General features: G+C 39.6%; 1 protein-coding gene across 2 annotated transcripts in view; it reads left to right on the forward strand.

Moving 5' to 3' along the window:
- The window catches only part of LOC140238416 (GMP synthase [glutamine-hydrolyzing]-like), a 104,012-nt gene that overhangs the window by 43,723 nt on the left and 45,933 nt on the right, over positions 1 to 14,356 (forward strand). Inside the window, exons 9-16 of one of the 2 annotated variants that reach the window (XM_072318321.1) lie at positions 129 to 341; positions 1,110 to 1,328; positions 1,889 to 2,004; positions 2,898 to 3,023; positions 4,025 to 4,143; positions 7,030 to 7,160; positions 8,003 to 8,175; positions 9,206 to 9,636. In XM_072318321.1, coding sequence (XP_072174422.1) covers positions 129 to 341; positions 1,110 to 1,328; positions 1,889 to 2,004; positions 2,898 to 3,023; positions 4,025 to 4,143; positions 7,030 to 7,160; positions 8,003 to 8,175; positions 9,206 to 9,307 — 1,199 coding nt within the window. In that variant the 3' untranslated portion in view covers positions 9,308 to 9,636. Of the gene's footprint in view, positions 1 to 128; positions 342 to 1,109; positions 1,329 to 1,888; positions 2,005 to 2,897; positions 3,024 to 4,024; positions 4,144 to 7,029; positions 7,161 to 8,002; positions 8,176 to 9,205; positions 9,637 to 14,356 lie in introns of those variants that run through there. The other variant, XM_072318322.1, reaches the window with a different exon arrangement.

Raw genomic sequence — 14,356 nt, forward strand, 5'->3', positions numbered from 1 at the left:
AGCAAAATCATGTATGTTGTATAAGGATTGTTTATGTAAATTATCATTAACACCAGCTATATGTATATTGAATTATGCTGTTGCTAAATGGAGTCAAACTTCTTTTTGTTATTTTCTCTATGGTGCAGTCGTCAATGCTTCCCAGGCATTTTACAACGGCACAACAGCGATCCCAGTGGACAAGAGTGATCCCAAATCACCAAAGCGAATCACAAAGACGCTGAACCTCACGATAAATCCTGAAGAAAAGCGCAAAATCATCGGTGACACATTCATGCGCATCGCAGACGAGGTGTGCTTAGAACTGAATCTGAAACCAGAGGATACCATTCTTGCCCAAGGTAGGACAAATGAGCTCGGACTAGTGGTGCCACATTGCTCGTAGAAAAAGCTTATGATGATGGCCATTCAACCAGTCCTGATTAAGCAAGTTGAATAAAATGAGTGTATGGCAGCAGAATGTGTTGTCTGTAATGGCTGCATCTTTTCTTGGGAATTCACTGATCCATGGAATCCCATAATAGTCTCTTAGATATTGCTAAATGAATGCTTAGCAGACAATGTAGATCCTACTAGCATGTCAGGCTTCAGATTATGACAGTAGCAGGACTGTATAGAATGCATTCACTTGCATAGGAATTATTGTGGTTGTGTCTGGCATCTGTAGAACAGAACTAATTTGAAATACCCGATAACTATCTTGTAAAAAGAAATTTGTGTATTTTAAAACCAGGAGCATCACTGCACTGAATTTTGATAAGAAATAACAACATTCTGGCTTTTTTTTTTTTTTTGTGGTCAATTACTCTGTCAAACATAGCAGTAAAATATTCATTGCATTCTGTCCTCTGGAATTTTCAAATGCTTCTCCATGAATAGGCCCAATATTTATTTGTACTTGCTAAAACGCTAATGGATCAAACCTTGCAAGTGTTATTTATCCAAGCACTGAACTGATATGCTACAAATTGAAGTTCAACTTCTTTCAGATTATTTGAAAGAAAACTTGACCTTTGACCTTGATTGCTTTTGTTCTGTGATTTGGGAATTCCAAATATGAGCCGAGTATTCACCTGATGCTGTGTCTTTTTTTATATTTTGTTATGCAGGGACATTACGACCTGACCTTATTGAGAGCGCCTCCAAGATTGCCAGCTCAAATGCAGATGCCATCAAGACCCACCACAACGACACCGAGCTCGTGCGGCAGCTGAGGACCAAAGGGCGTGTCGTCGAGCCCCTCAAGGACTTCCACAAGGATGAGGTCAGGGCATTGGGTAAAGATCTTGGTCTACCGACAGATGTGGTCCAGAGGCACCCCTTCCCAGGTAACTTCTCCTAGTTCTGAACAGAAACATAGAAATGTCTCCTTCAACATGCATTTTCCTTCTGTTTGTTTTCTGTGTCTTTGCTTCAAATCTTCATACAAGAGCTCTTACAAGAGCTCATCCAAGGTCCTTGTAGCTCAGCTATTTTAGTAGATTGTAAGCACACACATACACATGAATGAATAATAATTTTGTGGCGAGATTACCATCAAATTATTTTGATATGGGCACAACAGTTAACATGCAAATCACAATTTTCCCATTTAATGCCATACATGAGTGGAGCTGCATAAACAATACCTGTTGCTTGGTAATTGGGATGTAACTTTCATTTGCCTTGGTACTGCAAGGTTGCATTCAGTGTAGATGTTTTTTGTGCTGCCTTGTCAGCCTTTGAATAAACTGATTTACGACATGAAGGAGTCTGTGATGACATAGAAAACTTAAGTCCTAAAGGACTGCCTTTGTGAGGTCCTTCATTTGCATTGCAGATGGTTGGTATTTGCAGCGAGCTTTTTATTCAAGATTGTTCAAGATCCCTAATCCTTCCCTCCAACCAGGCCCCGGGCTTGCCATTAGGGTTCTGTGTGCTGAAGAGCCGTACATGGGCAAGGACTTTTCAGAGACAAATATACTGCTGCGACTTATGGTCAACTATGCAGATTCAATTGACAAGGTGAGTGAAGTGCTGACCTGATGCCCCAGTCACATATAAACACGGATGCTCAAGGATCTACACGGTAATCCGGGGACGTCCGGGGATATCCGGGGAGATCCAGGATTTTGGTATGACTGTACACACGGTATCAACACGGCAGCTACACGGATAAGGCCGGAAGAGCGCGGCGTCTACACAGACAAACACGGCATCTACACGGATCAACACGGCAGCTACACGGCAGCCACAAGGACCACCCCGGATTGCTCTGCTAACACGGCAATCCCCGGATGACGCCGGATGTTTTTGACCTCCAAAAGTTGCCGTGTTGGCCTCCCGGCGTCAACACGGATCTCTCCCCGGATCAGATCCGGGGTGGTCCGGGGTGATCCGGGATGTCTATGTGACTGGGGCATGACATTTGACTTGCACCTGTTAACAACATATGGCGCTACTGCAGCATGTGTGGGGTTTTGTGTCCGTTATGATGGCTAGTACAGAAATGTTTCTAGCTGCTTTACACAGCTGAAGCAATGTGCTGTCCTAGTTTTTCACTAGTGAGTGAATCAATAATGTAATGAGTCAAATGCAAGTGTCCTGATTGCTGAGATATTAAAAATAAATTTTAAGATATCTTTGATATTTTGAGTACATCAAAATTTCCAGCTCTAATACCTTTTGTTTGCTCTCCATTCACCCGTAATCTATTAGGTATGGCAGGCATCACACAAACTGTATGCTTGTGAAAAACATATTTAAAATAGGCAGATTATGGTACATTGATAACTGCATTCAATCAGAAGCTCTATAGCAGTTATGGTTGGCAGCCAGTTGAAGCATCCTGAGCAATTTGAGGAACTTTGAGGAACAAAGTGAATTCTGGAATGTATCACACTTTTGTTTCCCAACAGCCCCATGCGCTTGCAGGCAAGATAAGCACAGCGATGACATCAGATGAGTTAGAACTCCTCCTATCCATCACCAGCCGATGCAGGCTTTCCGCCACGCTGCTTCCGATCAAGTCCGTTGGAGTCCAGGTGAAGATATTTGACGTCATCTCACCCCTGATAAAGGACTAAACTGAATTACTGATATCACTCTCCAGTGTGAGATCCTAAACTGGGAATTGGCAGACGGCACAGTATGCAAGACATCTTGCCACCTGTTCTGATAGTCAGTGTATCACTCATGGATCTCAGAAAGTTGTAAAAATATATGCTGGGGGTTTTGCTTCAGTTTTTGCACATCTTGACAAAATGTCATGAAAAGTGTCTCAAATGCAAACAAAGGATTTAACCTCAGAAAGAAGTCTGGCTTTAGTTACATTTTTTAATAGGAAGTGGACCAAGAGCTGATTATGTTTTACTGTGAAAGAATACAATACAAGGAATTCAAATACATTCTCCAACCCAAACATTGTAATTCAGTCTTTTACTAAAGTGTCCTGTGTTCAGCCTTTTCATAGAGTGTCCTGTGTTCTGCTATGTTTCAGTGTGGTTGTAGTGAGGTGTCATTGAGGAACAGCAAATGCTATCAACCAGGCACATTTTGCCATATGAAGAAGACAAAGATGTCTCAAAAATGTGCAAAATTTAGAGACAAAGGCAAGCATGATTAGTGTAAGTCATAGATTTCTCTCTGGACTGGAGACAATTATAGGAATTTGCTTCTGTGTCCAGCTTCTACACATTGTTGTATATATGACAAAGCAAACAATGGAGAGAAAATTAAATTACGAGTATGAGTTAGGGCTGTTCTATGTTTATCATTCAGGACTATCTAGGACTCCCAGAGTCAAAAGCAATCAGTGAAATATCACTGAGTACAGGTGTTTCAGATTAATAAAAGTAATATTGACAAATTCGGCCTTTTGATTAACCTGTTGAGGATGGACTGATTTTGCTACAATACGTATTTCCCATAGACACTTGCCCGAGTATACTCGGGACTCGTCCTCGTAGGTTAAAATTCTGCATTCAGACTGTATAAATTCCATGATACAACCTAGCTAGAAGTGATTCTCTCGTTGATCCTACAGGGAGATGGAAGAACCTACAGCTATGTGGCAGGTTTGTCAACAGAGGATGAGACACCAGACTGGGAGAGCCTCATGCAGCTGGCTAAACTCATTCCCAAGATCTGCCACAGTGTGAACAGGTGAGCCCCCTTGCCTCCCTGCCTTGAGCCTCAGCTGTTAGCTTTCTGGACATATTAAAGTTTTGAGGATGAAGATATAAGAGTAAAGTAGATTCCTTTCAACTCATTAAAGTATGGTGAACGAGAAAATAAGGACGATATTCATAAACAAGGTGATTTACACATTTCTGGAAAGGATTAAGTCTCTAGGAATATGAATAATTAACTTTCAGAAGGTAAAAACGTCTCTAGAACGATGGAGAGATGGTGTTTTGAGACCCTTGTTAGACCACCTGAACCCGATCTGACGGCGAAATTTTTGTGACCAAAATTGTGACGTCACAAAATGAACTCAGCCATGGGCTGTGCTACGCACTCCATCCACACAGTGGGCTCCGTCTATGGAAGGCCGTTGGGGACATAATTCGTTTGGGGCATACGTATGGAAACGGGCATACGTATGCAACTGCCTTTAGCAAACGTTTGCTAATTGACCAATCAGCAAGTGTTGTTTGGCAAACGTGTGCATGGTGCGATAGCATACTTTTGCAAGTTTTTGTGTTTGTTTGTTTTTGTTTTTTTCCACATACACATATACGTACACTTTGTACCTCCTTGCTGAGATCGGGCGTGAGTACCTATTGTGCACACTATTTACACACACGCAACATACACACATATACAAATGCATGTTAAACAAAGTACCTGATTGGTCGATCAATTGCATACATATGCACAGTAAATTAACATAGGTATGGAATGGGGCATACGTACAATAGATAACATGCAAACGTCTGCTAAACACCGTACAAACGTTTACCAAACAACACTCCCTGATTTGCCAATTAGCAAACGTTTGCTAAAGGCAGTTGCATACGTATGCCCGTTTCCATACGTGTGCCCCAAACGAATTATGTCCGCAACGGCCTTCCATATTCGTCGCCTCTCCCTCGCTTCTTCTACCACCCCGACTTTGCCACTGTCACTATCAGTGTCATTGTCACTGTCATCACTCAATTCACTCTCGATGTCAAACTCAAAAGTTTTTCCGTACAATACAAGGTAAAAATTAGACGTTTTAATGTCTCAGCCGAGAAAGCAGATGCAACTAAAGACAGGCCAGGGGGGCATTCCATGAAGGAACATGTCGGATAAAATATCTGACAAGTCAATTATATCCGACAAGTTTTGAGAAATTCTTTAGTCTGATTGGCTGATTTCTCTGAACTTGTCGGATATAATTGACTTGTCGGACATTTTATCCGACAAGTTCCTTCATGAAATGCCCCCCAGATGTTGCATCCGCTCACCAAGAAATACGTGCTTTATGAATGGCGGCCTTGATATCCCCCTACAATTGTGAAGGGTTTTGTTTATTTCATGATATCATATTTCAGGGCTCAAAAAAGACAGCTGTTCCGGAGCGAAAATCGGTGAAGCAAATCAGTCAATTCAAATTCATGAAATTCTTCCGTCGAGATGTTTTCATTGCAACTGATTGACAAATTGCCCTACATCGACGTAAATAAGCACTGAATTGATCAGTGTTTTAGTAGTAGCCATGATAAAAAATCATGGGCGTACATACTCGAGCAGGATTCGAACTTACGACCTCCTGATCACGTCATCTCCACTAGACCGACAGCAAGTGTTGGTTCTAATCCTTATAGCATGCAGCGGGTACTGCTTTGATATTCAAATTCATTAAATTCTTCTGTCGAGATGTTTTCATTGCAACTGATTGACAAATGGCCCTACATCGACGTAAATAAGCACTGAATTGATCAGTGTTTTAGTAGTAGCCATGATAATGACACTGATCAATTCACTGCTTATTTACGTCGATGTAGGGCAATTTGTCAATCAGTTGCAATCAGTCAATTTTAACTCGCTATTTCTCAGTGGCGCATATATCTTTTAATAAGTCACATTAAAAATCTGTTCTAGGAGACATTTCCCTCTGCTTTGACACCTTCTTTTATATGATTTTCTTGATTTTAATGTCTTGTTCACCATACTTTAAGGCCTTGGGAAGGATATGGTTGAATTTATCATCTTGTTATCATTGAATTGGCACCTCTCAATTCCACGTCATATCTTATAGTGGAGAAAGATAAGATGGAATGAGTTGAATTCTTTAAATCTACATGAGACAGAAATTTACAAAACTTTTCCAGTTTGAGAGAAGCAGGAACATTTGATTTTCCAAAGTGTATTGCCAATTTAAGAATGAGATATAAGTTTGGCACTGAAGAGGCATTTGAAATCCTGCAACAAATAACAAACCAAGTAGATAATGAACGACTCAAATGAAAAGATATTTATATCTACTGTAATGGAAAGTAGTTAAATTATGATGATGAAAATGTACAGTACCAACCCACAGAAGTGTAGCTTTGGGAATTTACGTGGTTAATATTACAACAGAGGCCAAATTTAAGGCTCCTTCTGCATTAACCAAGCTTAGAGGAGCCAAAGTATCAAGTGCCCATTTGACCACCAGGGCACTTGAGCCAGCTTGATCCTGTTACTGCCGAGGTAGCTCTGCATGCTCAAAAGTTATGTACAATGTTATCATAATTTCAGCCCTCAAGTTAAAGGGTTGTTTCCTCTTATTCTGTCTGAGTGAGTCATACCAGTGTAAATGCAAACAAGGCCAAACTAACTTTGTTATATCACAGTGTATGATGGAGCACCAGCCATTGAAATCTGCTAGATGGCTTTGCCCAACTCTCCCCATCTACCATGCAAAAAGTATGTCATATACGTCAGTATATGACATGGACGTATATGACATGCTTGTTGCATTTACTAGTTTACTAGAAAGACGCGAGCTGCTATTGGAGGTGTTTCCTAGAATGTCATGAAGCTGTCACTTAATCTCTGTCTCGCATTTCTCCACCCCAGAATTGTCTTTATTTTCGGTGAGCCTGTGGTAGACACCTTGCAGGATGTCACGCCCACTTTCCTGACTCCCAATGTGCTTGCCATGCTGCGACAAGCTGACTACCACGCCAGAGAAGAACTGATGAATAGTGGTGAGCTTTGTAACACAGTAGTATGTGATGTCGGCATACTCTATGCTTCCATGTACTCTAAAACCAGAATCTTTTATGTGTATAAAACTTTCGCAAATTTCATGAGGAGCTAAGATTTACTAATTGTTTCTGTCTACACAGTGCGTTGAATGCCAGTGCCAATTTGCAAAAGTTTCATGCAGCAAATGTCTGTGGTTATACAGTATACTTGATACATTGTTGATACAGTAAGAGCAATCTGGCTTGACTCCGACTCTGAAAAGCAGTGATGGCTGCTCATAAGGCACAATCACAAAAGAACCTCTGGTACTCATTGTGTGTGCTTCTGTCTCTTTAACTTGCTCTCTCCCTTTATTTCGCTGTGTCTATGCATTGTGGAAATCACTGCCCATCATAATACAGTGAATGTCGTATCTGCCTCACGACAAACTCATACCTGTGTCTTTTCATGTCTGATAATGTATATCCACAGCATTCTCATCTTCCTGAATTCAGAATTACAGTAGTAATGTAGAGAAATTATTTTTCATGTAGACTCTCGGGCTGTGTTCTACCGATCATGAGAATATTACAATACTCTAGTGATGCATGTCAACTGAATATTACAATACTCTAGTGATGCATGTCAACTGAAGGAACCATTATTTTAGGTGAAGTTTACTTGGTTTTTTTTTTTTAAGGATCTCTTCTGGTCCCCAAAAAGTAGGAGTGTCTTCAAATTTTTAACATCGCGTCTGGTATTACATCATTTGTGGCACAAAGTTTTCCAAAATGTTACGTTGTACAAAACATGTGATTTACAGTAGACTGCAATTTATAGATTCAATGGATTTGATTGTCAGGTTACTACAACAAGATCAGCCAGATGCCAGTCATCTTGGTCCCGGTCCACTTTGACCGCGACCTCGTTGCCCACCAGCCGTCCTGCCAGCGCAGCATCGTCATCAGAACCTTCATCACTAATGACTTTATGACGGGCATCCCCGCCCAGCCTGGAAAGCACATTCCAGAAGATGTAAGTTGGATGTGTATTTGATGGCACTGGATGAAGAAGTGTTGACTCGCAATGAAAATGTGTCTGATGAAAACAGTGCATTAGGAAGGCAGACCTCCCAACCATTCTTACTTTGGAAGAAAGAATCTGAATTTTGACCATTCCCAGCTCTTTTTTCAAAAGGAGTAGCTGATTTTTTTTGATAATTTTACCACACACTCCTGTGGGAACTGCTCTTTCTTTCTTACCTTTTGAGCCAAGTCATCCCTAGTTTTTTAGTTTATTTGTTTGTTTGTTTTTTGTCAGAAAGGTTGGAAGGTCTGGAGGAAGAAGTTATTGACATTTTGCATTGGAACTGAGATGTTTAGTGTTGATTATGTTAATACCAGTGATCAAACATGGGTAGTATTGTGACTCCCTGATGTAGCCATCACACCCACATGACCTTGACATTACCTCATTATGTTTATCCAATATATTCATCTTTTCCTCCAAAACTTTTCTAAGATTATTTTTGTTGTATGATTAAACATGTCTGTGGATATTTTCCCTTACAGTTTTCCTATGTTTCCCATTGAAAAATATATACTGCATTTACAAATTAGAACATATTCATGAAACTGTGAAGAGGTTTTATTATTAAGAGGGGCATGAAACATACTCTCATCTCGAAGGATAAGAAATTGACGTAATGTAACATGAGAGGACTCTGCATGAAGTGATACCGTTTTAACATGAAGAGTCTGCTGTAAATGTGGCTAATTTTGCAAGATTTATTTTCATACTGAAGTGAGCAAGGGGAATTTTTACTGACTGTCAACATGCTACACATGATATTGTTGATTCTTGTGGACAAAATACAAGAAATATTGCATGTTCTTATTTAGTGCTGATGTTACACACAAAGCATGGAATGCACAAATATTGCCACACCATTCAGTATTGCATTATACTGATATGGCTAATTACCGAGCGATGACAGGAAGTTTTCAGATGATGTTGTGGTTATAAGTCTCAAATGGTATCGTTGCTGGTACAATTTTCTCCTCAGGTCATTACAAGGATAGCCCGTGCTGTCTACAGTGTCCCCGGCATTTCCAGAGTTATGTATGACCTCACCGCCAAACCTCCTGGAACGACAGAGTGGGAGTGAAGAGGTGGACGGCTGCAGAGGCAGTGTCGACATCAAGTGGTCAACCTTCCCAGGAGACAGTATATCTTCACTTGATGTGACAGACTTCTTTCCAACGTCAAGTGGCATGGACAGGATATGGCAGGGATTGTTAATATATCAGATTTTTCTGTGTCCTCTTATGAGGGGCTGCTGTGTGCAGTATCAGGCTGTGAGTGGCAGGAAGAGAAATGTGGAGGCAGAGACGACAGACCTACTTGGGAAATTGAGTATCACTGACAAGGGTGGGTTTTATATTCTATAGACCAGCAATGCAGGGTATGGAAATCATTTAATGAATAATTAATTAATGTGCCTGAAGATAGAGGGGAGTGGGAATGGAGAAAGGGGGGCGGGGGAAGGGGGCAAGTCATCGTTGTGTCCACAAGGTATCAGTAGCAACCAAATCAAATTCCTCTGTACCTGGAGTAATGCTTTCCGTGAAAGGTGTACACCTATGCTGGAGATTACTGTTAAATTTTATATCTTAAGAATAAAGGAATTGAGAAGCTGTTGTTCATTCCCACACTAATGAGTAGCAATGAATGTAGACAAGTTCAGGGCTCATCGTTAAATCTCATAATCCTTTGCACATTGATTACACATCTGAATATGGAGGGAATAATGTGTTGTTTATATTGTCAAATTGCGAAATAGAAGGCTGAGCCCTGTATAAAATTTATACTGCACTTATTTAAATGCTTATGTGGATTATAATAATGTAACATAACCATTGCTCTGAAATGTCATTTAAAATTAAAAAAAAAAAGAAAAAGAAGAAAAAAAATCTGATGTCCATGTAATCAACCTAGTCTATAAAAGCATTGGATTGTCCAGTCCTATGATACCATGTTCTGGGATAATGACATGGAAGAGGTTATAGAGCAGAACATGATGAAGTCTTGAAGAGCACTGAGGCTGGTTCCAGAACCACTCAATATAACACTTTAAAAAGCAAACAAATTATCTGCTTGAATATCCTGATATGATTTGATATTCAAAATTGTATCCAAAGAGTCTGGAGTAATGTGTGCTTGATAATATTGGAAAATCCCAGTTTTGTTACCCGGTATTTATTTCTTATCAGTATGTCTATTAGTGCATTGCTTCTGCTGAGTTTTTTGATGGTTCTTGTGACCGTCCATGTCAATTATTTCAATTTACTTTGATATCCCGTAATATAATGGAACTGGAATACGTACATAACACTTTGAAAGAACTCTTTGTAGATATTTTGTTGTTGCAAGGTCAAAGGTCAACAGGGAAGAAATGTTTACAGGTGCACCATAGATGACATGGTCAGGTAACATTGGGAGAAATGCATATATTATGCTCTTTTTTTTTAAAGTATCCTTTTATTACCCTAGCAAACCCAAACATCATTCTGCTTTATTTGCATAAAGGTGCTGGTTTCCTCTTGTTGCAAAGAGAGAAGAATGGACAGTGTTAGACGTGATCTTGATCAGGGTCTCCAAACTATGTTTCTATTTTTCACACGTACAATCACAGACACATTACCATAAACTTGTGAATTTGCTTCGTACAACAGAGTTCTTTTTGGGGACACACTCCTTCACTTGGCACGTAGGTTTTTTTGGGTTTTGCCTCTGCCACGAAGTATCACCCAAAGCATCACGTTTCAGGTTGTCCGTCTGTCTGTCTGTCTGTCTGTCCATAATCAATTTTGTGGGTGGCATGACTAAGGACCATTTTAGGTATTTAAGTGAAACTTAGCACATTTATTTATGGGTGGACACAACTGTAACTGTGAGCTGGTGGGCTCACACGCTTTTAAAAATTGGTGTATTATTACCACATAATGATTTTGTGCTAGTCATGTGAAACTTTTGTCTCGCATTGTCAAGATATACTGTAGACCTATCTGGTTTTGGGAGAATAATGTGAGATATAGGGGAGGCATACCAATCACCAAAGTAAAAGTTCTAGTTTTTGCCATGTTCAAGTCTTACCCTTTCACTTTGTGCAGTCGGACACTTCATGTATGGCTATTAGTGTTGTTTTGTGTCAAGATATCACAGAATTTGTGTTGAAGAATTCTAAAGATTTGAATTGTCCATTCACTCTTGAATACAAACAGTAATGGTACAGCCCTTCTGGCACTGAATTATGGCAACTGAAGTATTATGCGCCAAATACAAAGGCTGCTATTTATTTTTCAGCTTACCCGTGTTATGAGACATTCAGTGAGAAGGAACTTACAGTGGCGTATCTAGGGAAAACGGCGCCCGGGGCAAGCGCGAAAATTGTTCCCCTAATTTCTGAAAAAGTGTTCAACCCCAACCCCATCCCAGTAGGGACTTTAAAAAAAAAGTCCACATGATATTGTTCTTCAAGCACCTAAAACGGGTCTTTTGAGAGTGATTTTAATGAAATAAATGTTGATAAATTTTGGCGAGCGAGCGCAGCGAGCGAGCCGAAAATTTTTGTATTTCAGCTTACAAGAACATGGAATTCTTGTCATTTTTTGCTTATTAAATCTTACAATTCTAATCTAGATATAGTGATGGCCTTATAGATAACGATTTATACCAACAAACTAAGGACTTGACAAAATACTCTAAATTAGTACACGTGAGCGAGCCGAAATTTGTGTATTTCCGCGTCATCGTCACGTTTTGTTCTTACCTTTTTTTGATAAATTTTGGTGAGCGAGCCAAAAATTTTTGCATTTCAGCTTACAAAACATGGAATTCTTGTCATTTTTTGCTTATTAAATCTTACAATAAATTTCTGATCAAGATATAGTGACAGCCTTATAACGATTTATACCAACAAACTAAGGACTTGAAAATATACTCTAGATTAGTATGCGCGAGTGAGCCGAAATTTGTATATTTCTGCGTCATCACCACGTTTTGTTCTTATCTTTCTTTCTTTTTTTTGGATAAATTTTGGCGAGCGAGCGCAGCCAGCGAGCCGAAAATTTTTGTGTTTCAGCTTACAAAACATGGAGTTCGGAATTCTTGTGTGAACACAATAAATATTGTTATCTGTCCGCATCACCATCATGTTTTGTTTTTATCTTGTTTGATTTGGTTTTCTGCCCCCCCCTTCTCCCTTCCCCCCATCCGGGCGAGGTTTCTTTTTTTTTTTTCCTTCTTCTTCTTCTTTTTTTCTTTTTTTCTTTTTTTTTTTTGCGCCCCCAAGGAGTGGTGCCCGGGGCACGTGCCCCCCTTGGCCCCCCCTAGATACGCCACTGGGAACTTATCACATACATTGTAGACAGGGAAATGAAAGACGGCTTGTCAGACTTAATTACAGGTTGATTGAGAAGACAGAAAGAGACGGGTTCACGTCCAGTATGATTTTAATGGTAATGCAGTGATCTGTTCTCTTATTTCTTTTTTTTCTCCACAATGATCTTGATTTGATGTGTTTTTTTTTTTTGTTTGTTTTTTTGTTGTTGTTGTTGTGTAATTGCCATCCCATGCAGTTCAGGAACTCATCATTATTGAGAGCTATCAATATATGTGTGTCATAGATAGAAATATGGGCATATGCATATCCATACCTGCACATACAGGTGTAACCAAAGTTTGTTTTCTTGTAGCTTGGAGTGTGTTCAGGGTAGGGAAACTAAAGATCTTGAAAGCTTCATGTGATGCTCATCTCGAAGATTTAAGTTTAAGTTAGAAATGCATCCTTAGCAAGAAGACAGTGTCTTGTTCCTTGCTGAAATTCTTCTGAAAATGTAATAGTGATGGGGGGGGGGGGGGAGTAAACTTACTCCACGAATCTTCTTGGATAATTCTTCTTCTGGCAAGGAAGTATTAGGTGGCCTACGGTTGATTCACTTCAACTGACTCAAGTTTGCAGTGTGGATGGCAGAAAGGCCTTATATTTAATTCATTGCTAAGATTTGTTTGTTGGTTGGTTTTGCATATGTATGTTTGTGTGTGTGTGTTAACATCAATTCTAAAGCTCTTCCATGTGTTGTGGTCAAGATCACTCAGAATGAAATGTTTATTGTGTTACAGTGACTCAAGTGAAAGGGTATCGATGTGAGGACGAGAGTTTGTCGTGTTGCAGATGGAGCAGACGCCTTTGTCAGATACGAGAAAACTTTGTCAAACGAGTGTGACCTTGAATCTGACAAAAATACTGTATAAGCTGTTATTTTCGCAAGGGTTTAATTTTCACAAATTTCATGAAGCAGTGTTGAACCGCAAATTAACAACATGCGAAAATGTTGCCATGCGCTAGGATAATAGTGCACTTATAATTAATAATGTCGCACGTGCCAGTTCGCAAGAACATCTTGCAAAAATGTCATTGATCTCCTCTTTCACGAAAATATCTGTATGTGAAAATAATAGCTTATACAGTAAGCACAATATGTGACGCCTGCAATGTGCACTGTACGACTTTTCATTTGAACCCCATCTTCAAAGAATTTTAGCAAGTTTGTCTGTGTTTGTGATTATTTTTCTTGGAACAAGACGTATGCCACCAAACCTGTCTTGGGACTGTGATATCTTCATCAGTTAGAAGAGATCATTGTGTGAAGAAAAACTACACATTGCTATGAAAATGTCCAAAAAAAATAAATGTGTGTAATGGAAGGGGAGGGATATTTTGTTCTGTCAGGATAACTGTTAAGTGCAATTCCACACTATTTTTATTTTTCAAGTTGACTTTGATGAAGAGAGTAAAAACAAATGTGATATTAGAGATTTCATCAACATGACATCATCACATCAACAAAGTTGAACAATGAAATTTGTGATTTCGAACAATATCATTGTGTGAAAGCATTTGAAACTATGCAATTTCATTACTTTGGTATCTTATGTCCAATTTGATGAAATCTATCATTCTCTTCATCTTACTCTAGTAATTGATGTAAACTGGAATGTGGCGTGGAATAGCACTTTCTTGTTTGAATAAAGGTTGGCACGAATCCCATTTACATAGGCTGGTAGGCTTGGGAATATTGTAGGAAAGGTTGACACATGCATTGCTCCTGTGTGACACATCTGCAAAAAGAACTTTAACCCCAACTGCCCACCA

Source organism: Diadema setosum, chromosome 15 (genome assembly GCF_964275005.1).
Source record: "Diadema setosum chromosome 15, eeDiaSeto1, whole genome shotgun sequence".
Taxonomy (NCBI): Eukaryota; Metazoa; Echinodermata; class Echinoidea; order Diadematoida; family Diadematidae; genus Diadema; species Diadema setosum.